Source organism: Callospermophilus lateralis, chromosome 6 (assembly GCF_048772815.1).
Source record: "Callospermophilus lateralis isolate mCalLat2 chromosome 6, mCalLat2.hap1, whole genome shotgun sequence".
NCBI classification, from domain to species: domain Eukaryota; kingdom Metazoa; phylum Chordata; class Mammalia; order Rodentia; family Sciuridae; genus Callospermophilus; species Callospermophilus lateralis.
The window spans coordinates 38,761,522-38,781,323 of record NC_135310.1 but is presented as its reverse complement, the minus strand read 5'-3'; the positions used below and the strand labels follow the sequence as shown (position 1 = coordinate 38,781,323).

Below are 19,802 nucleotides of genomic sequence, written 5' to 3'. Positions count from 1 at the left end.
TTTTCAGAGTGCAAGGCTGACTGCGATACATGTTTCAACAAAAATTTCTGCACAAAGTGTAAAAGTGGATTTTACTTACACCTTGGAAAGTGCCTTGACAATTGCCCAGAAGGGTTGGAAGCCAACAACCATACCATGGAGTGCGTCAGTATTGGTGAGGAGGACTTCTGAAATTTAGAATGGATGAGAAACACCTCACATGATAGTCATTCTCCATGAAGGTGCTTCTCAAAGTCCAGTCTCACAAGAGCCTCAGCAATTGTCTCTTAAGAGGCTCTCTCCATCCTTCTTTACAAAGATCCTATTCTAAAGATGCTCTCATAGCATTATCTAGCCTGTATCACAGTAACATTTTTCATCCAATGAGTGCTCAATTATTTCTTAAGGACTGTTTGTATGTTTCAACTATTCTGAACACTGTAGATTTATTTTGCATCATTACCTAATGAAGTTTTACTTAGAATTAGTCTCTGTATCTTGAAGTAATTAAAGCAATAATTTCACAAAACACCTAGGCCTAATCTCAACCAATAACCAAAGTTATTTTCCAAGGAGGGAATATTTTCTCTTGATAAGTCCATTAATGCTTCAATGTTCTGCTTGCACAGGTATTCAGAAAGAAAAAAAGAAATATTTTGGACTTACTCAAACTGACAAAAGGAAAGAGTCCCGGGATCTGATTAACTGCAGGCTGAGTTTCCTAGAGGGGAGGTCCCTGAGACAAGTTGTTTGTCTAAATAACAGATCACTGTCAGGCTGTATTTTCCCTCTTTTAAATGTTGTGCAGCTACTTGAGCTATGAGTTTGATGAACACTTGGGGAGCAGATGCTAAACCAAATGAGAAAACAGCATAGGAAAGCTCAAAATCCCCTGGGCAAGAACTGCAGGAACCTTTGATGCTGCACTGAGGTTGGCATGTGCACACAACAGCCCTCCTGATTCAGTACAAGATAGTCTCCAGGACAGCCCTGGGGCCACAGCACAGACCCTTCAGAATTTAAGTGTTGGAGCAGTAAATATAAGGTGGTGATTTAACCATTTCAGGTCCTCCATAGAATTTTTATTTCTGAACAATGGTTTGGGTAGAATGAAACAAATAGATGATATTTTAAAGGTAACCTCAGAAGCATCTGGAAAATAACAGTCCTGAGCCAGTTCATGACTCTTTCTGATTAAGTTTTTTTCTTCTCAATAAAAACTCAGAAAAACAGCTTAGGAAAGGGTAAAAGGTACATGAGAAAGCACTTCAAGTTGATCTCTTTACAGGTCCTGAGGGCTGACGATTAGAGGTAATCAGTTCCAAACTTGGAATAAAAAAAAAATGGGAACATGCTTGTGGAATATTCAAGGATAGAAATTCAAGATGAATTACTGAGTTTGTGGGATTTATTTACCCAGAAAAAAGGACCCACATTGAAATTTTCTTAGTGATTGAAGGTGTAGCCCTCTGTGTTCAGATGTTATTTATATTGAAGGTATTAAAAGCTTTCTTATCTGAAAGAGCATTTAACATTTGGAACTGTTGGGTAAGCCTTTAATGTTTCCTAGTTTTATACTACCAGTAAAACTAGATTATTTTTTAACACAAATTTAGGAGGTTTATATTTTAAAATAGGTACTAGCAGTCTAAAGGCCACTTAACTTCATTTAGCTCATTTACCAGGTACAAAGGACCTAGGACACAATAGTAGTGCAAACCAGAGACTTTATTTCAGGGTTGGCTCTTGTTTGTCCATAAGGGCTGTCTCCCATCAGGTGCCATCTGGCTTACCGGCGCCACACATATCGGCTTGCCCCAGAATTTCAGGAAAGAAGATGACCTACTTCACCATGCAGAAGAATATGAAAGCCTATTCCCCTAACAAGCATGAAAAATAGGACCCAGAGAGCTGAAATCTTAACCCCCAGGCCATATTGCATGTTGTCAGGGCTATACTTAGTACGTTAACCTTAGCTCCCCACTGGCTACCCAACAAAATATGTCTTTCCCTTTGCTAAAAATATAAAAACTGTATCTCTGGCTTCCTACCTAGATTTCAAATTGAGTGGAAAGGTCAAAATCAAAGAAAACACTGCCCTGATGTGGAACTGGAGTCTTTTGCCATCACATACGTATTCCCTGTGGTTTCAGGTCAAAATAAGCATAAACATCCACTGAACCCAATTTTATAAGAGGACATATTCTTTCCAGTTGGTGCTCAGTTATTAGCTTTCTTTCTTCATTGTCATTCTGTCATCCTCATTGGAGAAGTGGTCTTGCTCTAGTAGTCACAGATGGAAAAAGATATCCTTGTTAGATTTCCTGTGGAACCATGTAGTTGATCAGCAAGAACTGAGCAAAAACAAAATGGTATTGCAAGACCAATAATGGTAGGACATCCAGTTAAATTTTCCTCCCCTTCACTGTTACCCAAGACTAATGGTCAATTTCAACATAACTAGTACCAGGGCAAGGCAGCTCATTATTGTTTTTGAGACACTTGCTTCATTAGTGAATAGCTAGAGATTTCCAATGTTGAGATTGTTCTTATTACAGAAGATAGAAGAAACACAGAAACTGAGTAATTCTGCTTTTTTAAAAAAACTATCTCTTAACCAATTGCTCCAGTTCTCCATTGTTCATTTAGTAACCTGACTATAACCTTTTTGTTATCTTTAGCATTTTCTCCAAAATTTCCATTTTTTCTGGATGCTAATATAGTTTATTCTACTATTTCTATGGGAAAAAAAGTGATTCTCCTCTCCTGGCATTTTAACTCTCTTGTCTTATTAGAGCTTTTTAATACCTAACCCCATTAGTTTGAATGTACTTCTTCTTCCAATGTAATTGTCAAAGGGTCTCATTACAATTTCACTTTCAGCACCATTCACTTTCTGATTATAGACCAACACTTACCCATGTTGTAATTTTTTTAATCTGGTTTTCTGAAGGCTAAATACACATTTTTCTTTACCATTTTTTTCTACTATGAAAGAACACCCAGGTCTGGTCATTCTGCATTAGACAATGTTTCCTAATGTAGTCCTCTTAATTATGGCATTAAATGAATACTAGACAAAATTAGAGCTCACAATCTTTTCAAATTTTTTACTTCCATTTTGGACATATTTTTATTTTATATATTGAAGATCCGCTACTTTTTCAATGGTTAAGTTTGAGATGGGATACTGGAAGATAATGTTCATAACTGGAAAATGATTTTGATGTTGTTAATGGTTGTTCTATTCTTTAACCATAATTATGGTGGTTAATTGAGCATGAAGACTATTTTGAAAGTGGTTCACTAAAGCTCAAGATCACAGAAACTTAAATTCAAGTATCTAGTGTGTAATCACTTTTATTTAACTCTGTGTTACATTCACGTATTGCAAGGGACTGCAAAAGCCTGAGAGAAATGTATGATGAATGGATTCAAATTTATAATATACTTAGGTTATGTTTCTTTTTGTATGTGTGTGTCTGTGTGTGTGTGCACCCATGCGTGTGTGCAATGCTGGGGCATTCTACTGCTGAACTATACCCCAGACCTGCTTTAAATTTTATTTTGAGACAGGGTCTTGTTAATTTGCCCAGACTGGCCTTGAACCTGCAACCCTCTTGCCTCAGCTTTCAAAGTAGTGTCACCATGCCCAACAAGGTTATGTGTCTTGAGGTTGTTATCAAAGAGCATTCTGCTCTAAAATAAGGATTTATTAAGGCAGAAGAGTTTTCTAGGAAACTTGACATGGGTTGTATCATGGGAAAGTGTTGCTGTTGGAAGCTGTGTCACTTGTTATTAAATTAGGAAGTACAGTGGTTATAAATATAAGAAGAGAAGTTTTCAAATATTTCTTTTTGTTGAAAGTACAAATATCTGTTCTAAAACTTGGGAAAGTCATTATTGAAAAGATATGAATACTACATACAGAAAAAGGAAACAAATCTAAAACCTTAAGAAAAGGTAACTCAGTTTCTCTTAGGGATCACTCAGTCAAGTTCATTCTAGAAGCAGGTTATCAATTGAAATAAACCCAGAATTCCCTTATAATAGATGCTGCTATGCTGAACCATACCCAGTTATAAATGGCAATATTTAAGGGCTCTTCTGCACAGAAGTAAGAAAGGCTGTGAATGTAGGCCAAAGACCTGGATTCATTTGCTGTTCAACCATTCTATTGTACCGAAGTTTTCAAAGGCTATTGTATCTACAAATCAGCATCACCTGTATTGTTAGGAAAGCAAATTCACAGCCCCATGCCGGACAGCTGAATCAGAAACTCAAGCTGTGGGGTCCAGAATGCTGTGTTTTAGCAGACCCTCAGGTAAAAATTCTGATGCATACTGAAGTTTGAAAATCAATTCTCTAGCAAATAATCACATCTTCTCTCAAGTTCTTCAGAATCAATAGATAATTGTATGGGTTCTCTGGAAATTATAAAGCATTGATCAGTTGTGATGAATTGTATTACTGCCTGAGTTAATCAAATCTAGAGCAAAATGTAAATCCAATGTAAGAATGAATTTACCTAATAATTATGAAAAAAAAAAACCTGAAAGCATTCTATTTCTGCCTCTTCCATTCTCTGATTTACACTTAAGTCATCTTACCCAACTTTGATCTGCAGGTTTTATCCTCAAAATTTGGGCAAGTATTGAGGGAAGCAAATCTTTCTTATTTAACGATCATGACAGTGTTGTAAGCCAACTGAGACTGTTTTTGCTGTTCTATTTCAGTGCACTGCGAGGCCAGTGAATGGAGCCCTTGGACTCCATGCATGAAGAAAGGAAAAACATGTGGCTTCAAAAGAGGGACTGAAACACGGGTCCGAGAAATAATACAGCATCCTTCAGCCAAGGGTAACCTGTGTCCACCTACGAGTGAGACAAGAAAGTGTACAGTGCAAAGAAAGAAGTGTCAGAAGGGAGAACGAGGTACAGTCATACAAAATGTGCTTGTTTGAATTCTCATAATTTGATGCATATCTTGCTTTATGCATTAAGTATTTCTTAGGAAATATTTGGCCACGTTACTCATGACTAAAATCCTACAGTGTGTACAAGCAAATAATATGTTTACCCCACATTATAGAATATAGGTGTGATAATTTTAAAAACTGGAACCTAATCTCAGAACATTATGCTACTATAAAAGTGTGCTAACTGAATTGTGATGCAGGAGTTTATATTATAAGCATCTGGGCAATTATTTTTTCTATGATCCACCTTCTTAGTGCCTAGAAGACTTTTGAAAAGTCTCATAACACAAGCTCTGATTCCATTTTGTGGAATACTATGGCAAAGAGACACCAACTTAGTCCTTTCCTCCTTGCATACAAATCAAAGTTGTGTAACTGGGTAGCAAATTTTTGTGACAAAACAAATATATATTTAGTTGTGGATAGACCTTTATTTTATTTATTTATATGTGGTGCTGAGACTCGAACACAGAGCCTCACACATGCTAGGCAAGCTCTCTACCACTGAGCTGCAACCCCAGCTCTAAACGTGTATATAAATATCATACACACACACACACACACACACACACACACACACACCACACACCCTCTGAATTAAATGACCCAAGGCTGTATTTTCTGAGTTTAGCACAACCGTTAATGATGCTCTATTCCTTGGGGGGCGGGTTGGTTGTCTGATTTTTCCATGTTACCCTAACTCTAAATACTATATTATAAAATCTATTAGATATTTATTAACCATGCAAGGACTTGTTCTGAAAACTTATGAGTTCCAAGGAAAAATATACTATATATTATGATGCTTGAGAGTGAATAAACTTCCATTTAGAAGAACCACAATTGTTGACCTTTAAAATATCATTTTCCTGACTTTCTCACTCATGCACATAGCACCACTTCCTACAAATATGTTATGTAGCTTTGAGTAACTATTGGTAGTTTTCTGGTGACCCTGTGAATGAGCCTCTCAAGTAATTGCTTCCTGTAAGGAGTAGTCTGCCTCTGGATTGAACTTCCTAAGTTTTTTTCGTGTATTCTTTCAGCATATTTTGTTAAATTCTCATTTCATGCCCATACATAGTACTAGCTATAGGGATTCCTATCTAAATAGAATACTGTCAGAGCATTTTGTCTCTGAGAGTATACTCAAAGCCGTGTGAAAGGTTGAGATATTTGAACAGATGATCACAAAACCATGTACTACAGGAATTTATATGTATGTGAACTAAGCTTAATGGAGCACAGTGGAGGGCTCTGTGCACACATGAGCATTGTTCATATAAAAAAGATTTGGAGTCACCTGTGCATTTCAAAGCACCTTTCATTATACCAACACAAAATGGCCATCATCAGAATGTATAATCTATTGTTACCATTACATCAAGTAGTTAATGTGTTAAAATTCTTGAACACATGGGTTATTCTAAAAAGAACTTCAAACTTTTGTAAATTTGTAAGAAATTTTGATTAAAATTTAGATTCGGGAATAGAAATTGGCTAGTGAGGGGCTGGGATTGTGGCTCAGTGGCAGAACACTTGCCTAGCATGTGTGAGGCACTGGGTTTGATCCTCAGCACCATACATAAATAAATAAAATAAGTAAATAAAGATACATCTACAACTAAAAAAACATTTTTAAAAAAAGAAGACAAAGAAGAAGAAATTGGCCAGTGAAAAAGGTCTTTCTGGCATTTGTTACCAATTAATCTAAAACATCTTAGATTTTAAAAGTTGGATTTGGAAATCAAATATTTCATCACTCTACTATGCGTATGCTCCCATAGCCCTATGTTTACTTATGTTTACTAAATTTTCTTGAAATTTAATGACTTACAGGTGGTCTTTGCTCATATCATTCTTTCCACAAAGACTCTACAGTACTAATCAGTATTAGTATACTTTACTTTTAAAATTTAAGGAAAGTTTATCCAATTGAAAAAAATTAAAGTAAGACACTAGGAACATTTTATTTACTTTATTTAAGAATGTGGTCTTCTAATATATTTTGCTGGCACTTGATCTAAACATTAACATTGAAAATGTCAGTTCTTAAAATGAGTAACTGATAAGATAAATAATGCCACAAGGCATTTGAAATAGTAACCTGTGACATAAGACTTGGCTTAAAATTTCTCTCTGATTGCCTCTAAGGATACAGTGACATTTTATATTGACAACAGAATTTATACAATTAGAAAAAATTCAATCATTTTATTCCTTTTCAAATTTAATAATGCATAGACTATTCAGTAGAAAATGTGGATCATTTATAATTAAACTCTAGATCTAGCTTCACTTTTACTTACTCTTCATTCATCTTTCAATGTTTTCTTTAGAACTATTTCAAGTAGTTCAGGAACAAATCTGTTTCTCCCTTCATTCACTACTTCCCTAACCTTATACCTTTCTTTCCATGAGGTTTACTTTTCAAATATCCTATATGAACACAGAGAAACCAGATAGATAAATAATTATGACCTCTGGACATCCCACAATTTTAACTATATAAAGCATACCATCAAGACAAAAACAAAAACAATCATGCAAGTCCTCATTTAGGGTTTGATATAAATTTATGTTACATATACAATATAATAAAACACTTAGCTATTGTCTTGAATTTATCATCTTAGTGGTAAGAACCACAAATATGCATAGAAGGAAGAATATTATCAGGCCAAATAAAGTAGAAGACTTTATTTTCTTTTTAATTTTATACCATCTTATGTTTCTTATTTTAATTAGAGTAAGCATTAGAAACCGTTAGATAATTTAAAAGATAAACATAACAAAATAATAAAGACATGATCTCTCCTACCACTAAAATATCTTATTATTTGAATTCTCCTAAATACCAATAAGAGTCATAAAACAGGAACATTCATTTAGTGAGTAAACTAAAAGGTAAGGTTTTTATTATAAAATTTAGCCTAAAATTTTAAACTTACCTCTATGATCCCTGCCCAAGAAGTTAACAATAGACAGAGGTAGATAACTCATTTGGACTAGGTATGGAGCATGTGTTCAGGATTTTTTTCTGCTGTGTTGTAATTGCCAAAGGCAGAGTCCCTAGAGAAGAGTGATAAGAACCAGAAATGACTTTCCAAATGTGCACAAAGAAGTTGAATAGAAGAAAATAGTTTCTAGTAACATAATGGCTTATCCTAGTCGTGAGATGTTTTTCAATTAATATGTGTTGTTGAAAAGATAAGTTGTAAAATCTTGTACATAGTTTTCTCTCCTATCTCTCTTCTGTTGTTGAGGATAGATGTAATAAGTGAATGCAAGGAGATAAATGTAATTTGCAAAGTTCCAACTCAAAATTTTAATAAAAATAAAATAAGTAAATAAGCGTACTGTTTTAAACATATTTAGATATATTTCCCCTTTACCTAACATGATCTCTTTATCAGGCTTAGTTTATTCGTCAATTAATAGCCCAAATAAAAAGTTAAACTTACCTCAACTGAATTATGTTTGAAATACCAAAAATATGTGAAATATATTTGAAGAGACTACATAAACATGCAGACAAATACTATATAGACATTAAAATAATATATTGAAATGGAAGAAAAGAAGGAGAAAGTATACTTTCAATGGTTGTCAATTTATAATTATTGACTCTTTCAGCATATGGGATATAACCATCTCAGATAGAAGTGAAACCAGGAGATGCGTTTGTGCCTGCATTTGATGTGCAAAAGTGTGTTTGTGTGTGTGATGGAGGTGGAAGGACAGTTAGTATTTTTTAAGTTATTTTCTCATTACTCTAATTTACTGAAGAGAATTTCCTACAGAAGATTTTTAGGGCAATTCACCAGAAATGAAAGAAATTCCATTCATGACTAACTCATGAAGAAGATCCTCATTAATTACAGGTAGTGGGTGATCTTGAAATTGAAAGAAGAGAGAAGATTCATGGGAAAAATGCAGTTGGAATCTACCTTTTTGGTAAAAAATATGAGGTAGTTTTATTCCTATCTTAGTTAGAAAAGGAGTACATTAAAATAGAAGTAAATAAAATGTCCAAGGAAATAAGTACACAAATTATTGTATAAATTTAATATACTATAGGTTGCTTTGTGTAAACCTCCCCAAAACTAAGTATAATAATTCTACTGGGTATTACATGAAAGAAAGGTCTTACATGCTAACTTATAATATCAATATTATAAATATGCATTATTATGAGTGCTATATTTAAAATTTCAACAATTTCAGTTTTAAAAAATCTAACAAAAAAAAAAAAACAGTGAATCTGTTTTGTTTCTAGGTTTGCTTCTTTGTCATTTAGTTTGCTTCCTAAATTTTTATAACTACTACAATGACTTATAGTTGAATTTACTACAGGAAGGAATTAGATTAACTAGTAATTCAATTCAAAACAAGGTACATGGCCAAGATTTCCAGAACAACTCATCAAAAGCCAAATAGATGGTTTTATTTATTGAAAATTGTAGGATGCCAACTGGTTTGAAGAACTTAGATTTTGCCCTTTACTAGTTCTCATCCTCATGGAAGGCCAACTGGACTAAAGACACTCATTCTGTTTAAGCACTGAAGGATGAAACTTTCTGCTCTTTCCTTACACCTGTTATTAGACTGAAGCCTTGACACAGGTAAAAGAAATGTCAATAAATTATAGAGCTCAGATAAAATGGCACTAGAGACTATGGTTCTCAACCAGGGATGACTTTGCTCTCAGGAAAAATTATTAACTGCTAAAAGTACCAAGAATAAGAAACTGTGGCATAAACTCAACAATTTCTTTTATATATTCCTTGAGTTGTTTGGATTCTGGAGAAGACCACTTGCCACCAATAAAAACCTGCACTTCATAGGAAGAGATGTTAACTAGGACAAAATGGTGGGACAGAGGCAGAAGTTTTACCTCACAATATGAATATAATAATCAATTTTACTAAAGCTTAATAATATTTTAATTTAAAAATATTCCTGTATCACATAAAAATATACAACTATGCTTAAAACCCTCATGAAAGGCATTACATTCTAGTAAATAACAACCCTCATTCTTAGAGAACCATTCCTTAATGCAAATATATGTGTTACTTCTTAAAAACCAAGCCAAATTTTTCATTTAATGTCCTCAGTGGAGAGGACTCCAAGTTGTTTCAACCCTACTTAGCTTTCTCTTCACCAAAATTCATTATGTAACTATAGCCATCTCTTGTTTCATAATTCTCTCTTATTGATTAGAACCATATGCAGCTGCCTCTTTTACTGAGACATAATATTTGTATATCTTCATGGGGTTCATTATAATTTGATACATGTGTACATGGTATAAAGATTGAATCAGGTAATAAGCATGTCCATCTCTTTAAACATGAATCATTTTTACTTTTTGGGAATTTCATACTCTTCTGATCATTTTAGCATATCTATCATAAATTGTTTTAACCAATACTAATCCTACTGTGCTATAGAAAGTAAAACTAATTCCTCTGCTCTGTGTTTTGTTGCCTCTCATTTAACTTCCTTCTTCCCTCCTCCCCACTACCTTTCCCAGTCTCTAGTTACCACTGTTCTACTCCATTGTTCTATGAGATTGACTTTATATGCAACTGACTTTTGGGGTAGGTCTTAAATGGTCTAAATATTAGCAGTTTTATATTATTCAACATAATACTTTAAAATTTAATCTCTAAATTTTTCAAATATGAGAACTGGACCTAGAGTATGCAGTTGGGATCTACCTTTTTGGTAAAAAAAAAATATGAGGTAGTTTTATTCCCATCTTAGATTGTTACAGATTGAAAGATTACACTTTATATGTACTAAAACCTATTTTAAATATTAGATCTTTAATAATAACACAAGTGTACTATTGTATTTGAAAGAATGTAGGTATTACTGATCTTTGTAATGAGTCCCATAAAAAATCACCTTATCCTTGATCCTTTTCAGATATATTCACATCTGGCTCATTCTTTGTCTTACTTGAGTTTTTCCTCCTTACCCATATTACACAACTCTTACTCCTTTTTCTTTCCTAACAACTCCAATTTAATCACTGAAACATTAAATCAGCTTAAAAACTTCCTGGATACGTATCAGAATTTAATATACATGTAGAAAAAAGCATCTATAATTTTAGCAATAGGCCCCAGCCTCTCATTGCTTCCTTTGATATTAGCATTTCTAAGGCAGGATCTATGTAAGGATTCTCTGGTGTCCGGTTGTGTGGGTTTGGTTGATGAAGACCAAACCAAAATCCTTTATATGTATATTTGTCATAATGAAGCAGAAGGACTGCAGTCATCCCTGGATGGATATTTAAAAAAAAAGTGAAATGACATTAACCAGGTTTCTTGCCTCTAACATATTTTATAACCCCATTGTATATTATTAAACTTCTCAGTGTTATAGAAAAAAAACTCTGCAGAAAATAAGAAGCTTTTTATTTCACTCTTTGTAATACTGTGTATGACTATCAATTTTTATATCTCAACCAGCAATTATTATTTGTTTATAAGTAAGACCATGTTTGTATCATCCCATTTTATAGGCTCCCTAAGATTTGGGTAATATGACTAATGATGATCAGAATTCATGGTGTCTGTTATTAATGGTGGGAAATTCATGAGTGTTATTGTTCCTCATATAATCCCTTCCTTCCTATGGTGATAGAAAAATTATTTGTAGACTTTCTCTACTATAATGGTATGTACCTCAGCATCCCTGTTCTAAATTAATCCTTATAATCAGAAATGATATTTGCAAATACCTATATTCTCTGAGATTTATTTTTGGATATATATAGTCCATTTGTTTTAACCAGTGTTTAACATAACACACAGTGGTCAGGTTATTCAGTAGAGGACTAGCTATACTATATGAAGCATCCATTGGCCCCCAAACAACAACAATCTTGCCATTGTTTAGATCTTGTGTGGGAAGGTTGTTTCCATTGCCTTTTGCTGTATAACAATTAAACTCAACACACAGAAACTGGACTGGGGCTGGGTCTCAGCAGTAGTACTCTTGCCTGGCATGTGTGAGGCACTGGGTTTAATTCTCAGCACCACATACAAATAAATAAAATAAAGATCTATCAACAACTAAAAGAATAAAAACATTAAAAAAAATAAGGACTTAACAATCTGTGACTAGGCAAGCAAGGTAGGCTGAGATCCACAGAGCAATTCTGATCTCTGCTCCCTCATGTGGTTGGATGACTGAGGACTGAGGAAGCTGGACCATGTTTCTATCAAGATGCTGAGAGGGTCTTCAGGGTTGTAAGTGGGAGAAGAGAAGTGTTTTTTCTTGAGGCTAAACTTAGAACTGGCATGCTTTTACTTCACAGCCTTCTGTTAACTTATGCCAGTGGCAAAGCCAGTCCTGATTCAGGAGGTGAAGAAATAGGTTGCACCTGTTGGCAGGAGAAGCTGGGACAGTATTTTCCAAGGTGCTAGGCATGCTCGGGAAACAGATGAGAATTGCAACATTTCTGCAATCTACCATAAAGGTCTTTCTCTTGTTTGCAGTTTGATTAATATGATTGCTCAATCTTTCCACTATCTCTTACTTTTGGAGTTAAATGTTTCTTCCTCTGTAAACACACAGTCAGTGATTGATACAGAAGATGTATAGAATACCATTTCTATTGTACTTTCCAATTTGTAAAGGGCAGAATAAGAAGAAAAATAAAAATAAGAGACCAAGAGACATTCATCCGCTCAACAAATATTTATTAAAGCACCAGTTGTGGGATAGCCGTTTTAGGTGCTGAAGAAGTAACAGAGAACAAGAAAGACAAAGCTCTCCTTCACCATGGGTCTTATATTCTAGATGTTAGTACAGTGGTTTATGTTATTCCACAAATTAATAACCACTGATGATCAGCTTGCTTGCAGCAACTACCTATATTGACAGATTTCATCTTCATGATTCAAGGCGGAAGTAGCTGTCGCCTTTATTAGAGTTTGCTGAAACATTTACAAAGACATTTTTTATGCTGGCAAAAGTAAAATATTTTTGCCTATGTTTTGTTTTGGTCTCAAGGAAAATATATGCATTTTTTCCTGTAACCACCATGTTGATGTGCTACAATGGGTTTGTAAGAGGCCTATGTGGGGTTAAAGGTACAGCCTGTGGCTCTGGAATAGAGCTGAGTTAACTGGACCTTTGGAGAAATGACCCTAAGACCTTGGCTACATTTGCAGCCTGTTCTAGCCAACAGTGATCCCTGCCAATTAGGAGTGTTCCCTAGAGAGAGACTCCAGAGAGCTTCAGCATAAATTTAAATTCTGGACCCCCAAATATGGTTTCCAAAAGGGCCTTCTTGTGCTTTGTTAATTACAAAGTAAACATTTCTCAGCAAAAAGACACTTCCTTCTTTCATGCTCCTATCCTCCTTCCCACATCCCTAAGACAGTCACTCCTTGAAACTGCTGGTGTTGCTGAAACCTCTTTGGCAGAGGAGCCACCCCACATTTGACAACACAAAAGAATTATTTTTCCCATAGATCATTATCTTGTTCTCTTTTCTTCTACTCCAGCAGCTTCATGGAAGCCTTTACAGGCTAACTTTGTAGATGTTACTGTCTGAAAGAAAGGATTGGATACCTAGTTCTTGAGCTTCCCAGGAGGTGTGACCAAGCAAAAATGAAGGTTATAATAAAGTTCTGTGACATCATTGAAAGAATCATTCTCCTCATACTTGGTTATGTAAAAATCAATTGTTATCTTTTTGGACATTGCAAATGAGAATGTAGCCTTCAAATAGTTTAATAATTTTACATTGGTATCAAACTAGACTCCAAATAGTTCAAGTATGTGTTTTGCTGGTGGACAAATTCAATTGTAGTTTCTAGCTATTTTTTAATGTGACATTTTTTAATGTGACAAAATGTATATAGAAGGGGAATTTTTACTCCTCTATGTTCGCATTCTCTTCCACAAATACTTCTCTATCTCACTCCCTATTAGTCCCTTTTACCTTTTATTCAAAACACCCATTTCTCAAGGTTCTACATGGGAAATACTTTTCTCTATATTTTTCTTTGTGATTCTTAGTTTCTCTTAAAAAATTACATGATATCTGAAATAATTACCATAATAGAAAAATAATATTGTCAGTGTTTATACCCCATTGATAGTTCTTTTCATCAAGCTCAGATTGCTTTAAGTGCACAAAGAATTGGATCCATCTTCTCCTTTCTTTCTCACCATTTCAACACAGCCTGCCTCCTTTTCTCTTTGTTTATGTATCTGTTCTTCCCTGATGTAGGGCTTCTCTCCAATTAGGAGGAAACCTGACTCTAAGCACTCCAAGTCTATAACTATACGAATCTCAACTTAAAAGGGTAGTGTCCTCCCACTCTTTCAGTGTCCATTCATTCAATTGCATGAAGATTCTAATTGACTGGGCTTGTATCACATGTTCACCCCTTGACCCTGTTGCTGGTGGGGAATTAGAGTACTGCAGTTAGTCTGCCTAGATTACATTCCTACAATTGAAACTATGAGCAATTGTGATTGGTGGTTCTACTTAGAAATAAGGGTGTAGATGTCAAAGAAGAAGCTCTAAATTTACCCAGTGTAGAAACATGCTTTTCTGTAACATAATCCTGTCCCGTATTAATTATTAAAAATAATGTAAGTAAGGAAGAATATCCAAATGTTTTTAAATTTAATTTAGACTAGAACATACATGTCCAACATAATGTTAATAATGCTTTAATTTAACTAATTAATTAATCTCTGAATTTTCTGGAAACTTTCTTATAGGAGTAGGAGTAAACTGGCCTTAAAAGAATTCACTACTCCTGTGGCTTCTGGGACTGATTTGTGCAGGCTTAAATAAAGTTATGACCATTTCCATTTGTAGCTGCTGAGTTCTGTGTGAAATGCACCAGTGTGGGTAATGACCTTTGACTTGATTATGCACTAGACCACTGGAACTTTAAGATTAACTCAAACCCAATTACTGAACTCTTGTGTTTATATTATGCATGCACCATCAGGTCATAACTCTGGTCTCTGTGAGCCCAGGCTGCCATCATTGAAACATATGCCTTACAAAGAGTTGTTTTGTTTATTTGTTTTCTGCTAGAAGAGACTGTTTTTCCTATTTTTGCAAAGAGTCAAATTTAGTGACTGGTTCAAGGGGTGGACATGTGACCCAAGCCCAATTACATTTTATGTGTCAAGATAGCACACACATTTTAAAATGAGATATTTCTTTTACATTTCTATTACATGAAATATTACATCTGGAAACACAATGACACTTCACTTTTTTGAATAATATTGCATTTTAGATAAGAAAATAGTATACTAAACTCATACTTGGGAGATACAAATAATTGCTTATTTTGAAACTAAAGCAGATATAAAAAATGTGCTTACTTAGCATTAGAAGTTATTGTCAAATTAATTTAACTGTGAACAAAAAATATTGTCTTATTTAACAAATAATAAGCTCATTTGTCATAGTGAAATAAGTAGAATGTTTATTTTTTAAGTAATTATTTTATGAAATATGTATATATGATAGAGAAATATCCCTCATGTTTACATTTGCTGACTATGTGTTCTCCAGCCCACACCAAAATTATACAGAGATTTTGTCTTATTTAAAATTTGATTCATTTTAACAGCCAAGATACAATTTACAAAAGTATTACATGGGCAAGCCTGTAATAGACATTTGTGTAAGAGAAGGGAGTTTTTATATTTAATTTTGCCCCTCAGCCCTATGGCTTCCTACCATGTTATATACCACTAAGTTCCTCTTCTCTCACCCTGTTATCCTTTCTCCCTCCCTGCATATTTCCTTAATTTTAAATAAGAATTACCTGTGTTCATAGAATCATAATTTCTTCTCACATTCACAATCTTCAAAAAATTATGTTTAATATTTTCAATGTCAGGCCTAGTGAACTTGAAGTAATTATAAATTCTAACTTCAAATGTGTCTCAAACTTTGAATGAATAAAGCAAAAGATATCAGTATTTTACTTTAATTTTTGGTACTGGGGATTGAACCCAGAGATGCCTAGACCAGATGTCAACATTTTAAATATTAATGTATTCTGCCAGATTATTTTTCAAAAATGTTTTAACAGTTAACACTTGACAAAAACAGAAACGTCTGGTTCCTTATATCCTTACTAGGACTGAATGTTATCAATCCTTTAAATTCTTGCCAATATATCAGATTAACAAATTACATTCTATTGTTTTATTAATAGACATTTTCTTGATTATTAATAAGGGTAATTATGTGTCTGGTGGCTATTTGGATTTCCATAGATGCCTATGTATAAACAGTGCCCATTGTTTTGCCCTTTGTTCTAATTTTTGTAATGAGCAAACAGTTGTAGGAACTCTTTGTTATAGTAAGAACATAGATGTTGGGTCATGTGTACAGCAAACACTTTTCTTATTTTATTTAGCTACATTTATAATGGGTTTTATATACATTTTAAGTAATTGCATTTCCTAGGCAATGCTGATTTTTTAATTTACTAAATACTATAATCTTTTATGTATGGGTGCGTGTTCAATCAGCAAACATTTCTTGAGCAGCAACTGTGTGTTAAACATAGTGCCAGGCACACTAGTGTAAATGGATTTGTCTATATATATGATGATCCATACACACTTATAAGGGATGTATGTCTTGCCCCATATCCCTCATAAACTCATTTCCACCTCTGTTGCTGTAATTAAGAAGTCTTATGATATAGTTAATCTTATTCTATATTGGCTTCTTGTAGTAATAGCAACATTCAAGAAATGAGAGCAAGAGTTCAAAAGGTACCTTTTAAGACTCATTGGTCTTTTATAATTTTATTTCTTTTTATATTAAGTGACACTAAAAAGTTTAAGTGATGGGCCAGGGTTGTGACTTTGTGGTATAGTGCTTGCCTAGCATGTGTGAGGCATTGGGTTTGATCCCCAGCACCACATAAAAATAAATAAAGGTATTATGTCCATCTACAACTAAAAGAGAGAGAGAGACAGACAGAGAGAGAGAGAGAGATACAGAGATCCATTAAAAAAAAAAGAGATAGTTTAAGTGACTTCTCAAATGACCTTATCACAAGGCTGGTAGCGACAGAGGAAGGAAGAAAAATTATCCTAGTACATTACAGTTTCCACTATAACACGCTGCTTTATAGACACAGTATTTCATGTAGTCTTGTTTAATTTTTTTGTATGAATTATGTTGATGTTGTTAATTGGATTTGTAGAGGTATTTAATTGGTAGAGATATTTAATAGCGTATCACTAAACCAACTTCTATGACTATATACTCAAAAGAATTGAAAGATATTTGTATACTCATCTTCATAGAAGTAGTATTCTCAATAGCCAAAAGTTGGGATCAACTCAAGTGTTCATTAATGGATGAGTAGATAAACAAATATTGAACATCATTATCTTAAAAATAAGGAAATTCTGACAAATCTGAAAACACGAATAAAACTTAGACATTATTTTAAGTATAATAAGCCAATCCCCAAAAGACAAATATTGTATGATTTCACTTACATGAGGTACCAAGAGTAGCAAATTCATTGAAGCAGAATGTAAATTGGTGGCTACCAGGGATTAGGGAAAGTTCTTGTTTAATAGTTTCAATTTTACGAGATGAAAAGTTCTGAAAATGGATGGTGGTGAGGTGACATGACAGTGTGAATGTTTGGTTGTTGTTTTTTTGTTTTTGTTTTTGTGTTTTTGTTTTGTTTTGTTTTGTACCAGGGATTAAACACATAGGCACTTGACCACTGAGCCACATCCCAACCCTATTTTGTATTTTATTTAGAGACAGGGTCTCACTGAGTTGCTCACCACCTTGCTTATGCTGAGGCTGGCTTTGAACTCTTGATCCTCCTGCCTTAGCCTCCTGAGTTGCTGGGATTACAGGCGTGTGCCACATGCCCAGCTAATGTGTATGTTCTTAATGCCACTAAACTGTATACTTAAAAATGGCTAAGACTGTTATATGCATTACTCTAATTAAGCAATAAAAAATAAAACAAGTGATTTTATAGAAGTAAGTTCTAACCAACCAACCAATAGCTCTATGCTGAAATAATATATTAAAAAACAATGAACAGTATGGTTTCTAAATCTCTTTTGTTTTATTATATTTCTAGTAAAAATCTGAATTTGACTTTCCTCTGGACCTAGTTCTACAGAAAAGCAAAATATTTTTTTCTTAGGAAAATTGCTTAAATCTTTGAAGGGAAAAATATGTCACTGTGCTTCCCAGGGCATTGAGCAGAGGTTATTTCAGATGTCTTAGAGTCCATTCTGCTGTAGCTGTAGTATGTGGTACAGTGGCAGGACGTGAGCAGCTATGAAAAGTAGCTCTCTCAGGATAGGCTAATATTCTAGGCTTTGTGTTTATTTGGTTTTGGGTCTTCTCCTCAAGTTTATATTCATTTATGCAAACTTATAGGAAATGACCCTTCCACATTTGTCATCTAAAGCATGAAAACTATGGAAAAACACTCCTAACACATATATCAATCAATCACATGAACTTATAGTAATTTTTAATGTGTGGCTCTATGTCATTTTGAGCATCTCATTATTTGTTCCATGGAATCTGCTGGCATTATGGTTTTTACAGAATTTCTGTCATCCGTCCATCCTGTTTTGATTGCTAAATACATAATCTAAAACATTAGGTTGCAAACTGGCCTTAAATTGCTTAGGGCCTTAGGAGAACTACTCTGAACACTTTTTACATAAATTCTAAGAAGGTCAGATTTAGAAAAATCTCAGCTGCTGGAGTTGGATCCCATGAGCTACTGACCATTTTTAATTAATATTAATAAATGGCAGATGACAGATGTTTATTGTTTAACTAAAAATGTGTGTGCGATACTAAAATTTTTTTAAAGTTAGTTTAATACCAAAGATGTGAATATATGTATTGCAATGTTGAAAAGAATAAAGCTGCCAGCATGTGAGACACAATCCTTTAACTGCAAACACGTAAATTTATAAAGGAAATATAGCAGTATTTTTATTTTATCATATTCAATAGTGGGTTGCCACAAAACTCTATTTCTTTAAACTAACATCCCTGTTTTAAAGTCTACATCTCTCTACAGAAGAGGCTAATGGATCATTTTATAAATGTGTGTGTATTGTGTATCTGTTTTACACATATAAACACATTTGCAGCTGCTGAGTTCTGTGTAAAATGCCCATATTTGTACACATTTAGCTATTAATCTCAAAATATGAAACAAAACTGTTTAACATACAGTTTTCAATAGAAACTTTAAAAAAATAATATGCAATTGCTAAATTAGTTTTAAATCCTAAATGTTACCATTGATAGGCATTTATGCACCTCTGTACACTAAACAATACAAGGTAGTTCTGTTAGCTGGTTATATAATTCTGGGAACCTGATAAGACATTTAAAGTAAAAATGAAATAGCTATTCCAGGGCATGTAAAATGTTTTCCCAGGGAAAATTCACATGGATTCAAAATCATGCAGAAAAATAAAAGGTGGGATAATAATTTGCTGGTGTCATCATTGTTCAACCATATCCCTTAACTATAATCATATTCATTAACATAGATTCTTTCCAATTGCTTATTTAAGTCTTGGCAATTTGTGTAGTTATCTCAGTCCTTTAAATATTCCAGACATGTATGCATGACCATTATCAGTCCCCTTTCAAAGATGAGGAAATCGAAGCTTTGTGTATGAGTTGTTGACTTAAAAACACAAAGTTAGTGGTAGACACTGGACTAAAATCCAGACCTGACTCTGTTCAGTATGATTTCAAATAACTGTGGCTGAAAAGAAGACATAATATCTTATGAATGTCAGT

At 34.0% G+C, this 19,802-nt stretch overlaps 1 protein-coding gene across 1 annotated transcript in view; it reads left to right on the top strand.

The window, feature by feature from the left end:
- Rspo3 (R-spondin 3) overlaps window positions 1-19,802 on the top strand; it is a 76,460-nt gene that overhangs the window by 31,362 nt on the left and 25,296 nt on the right. Inside the window, exons 3-4 of the mRNA XM_076859756.2 lie at window positions 8-154; window positions 4,716-4,913. Coding sequence (XP_076715871.2) covers window positions 8-154; window positions 4,716-4,913 — 345 coding nt within the window. The remainder of the gene's footprint in view (window positions 1-7; window positions 155-4,715; window positions 4,914-19,802) is intronic.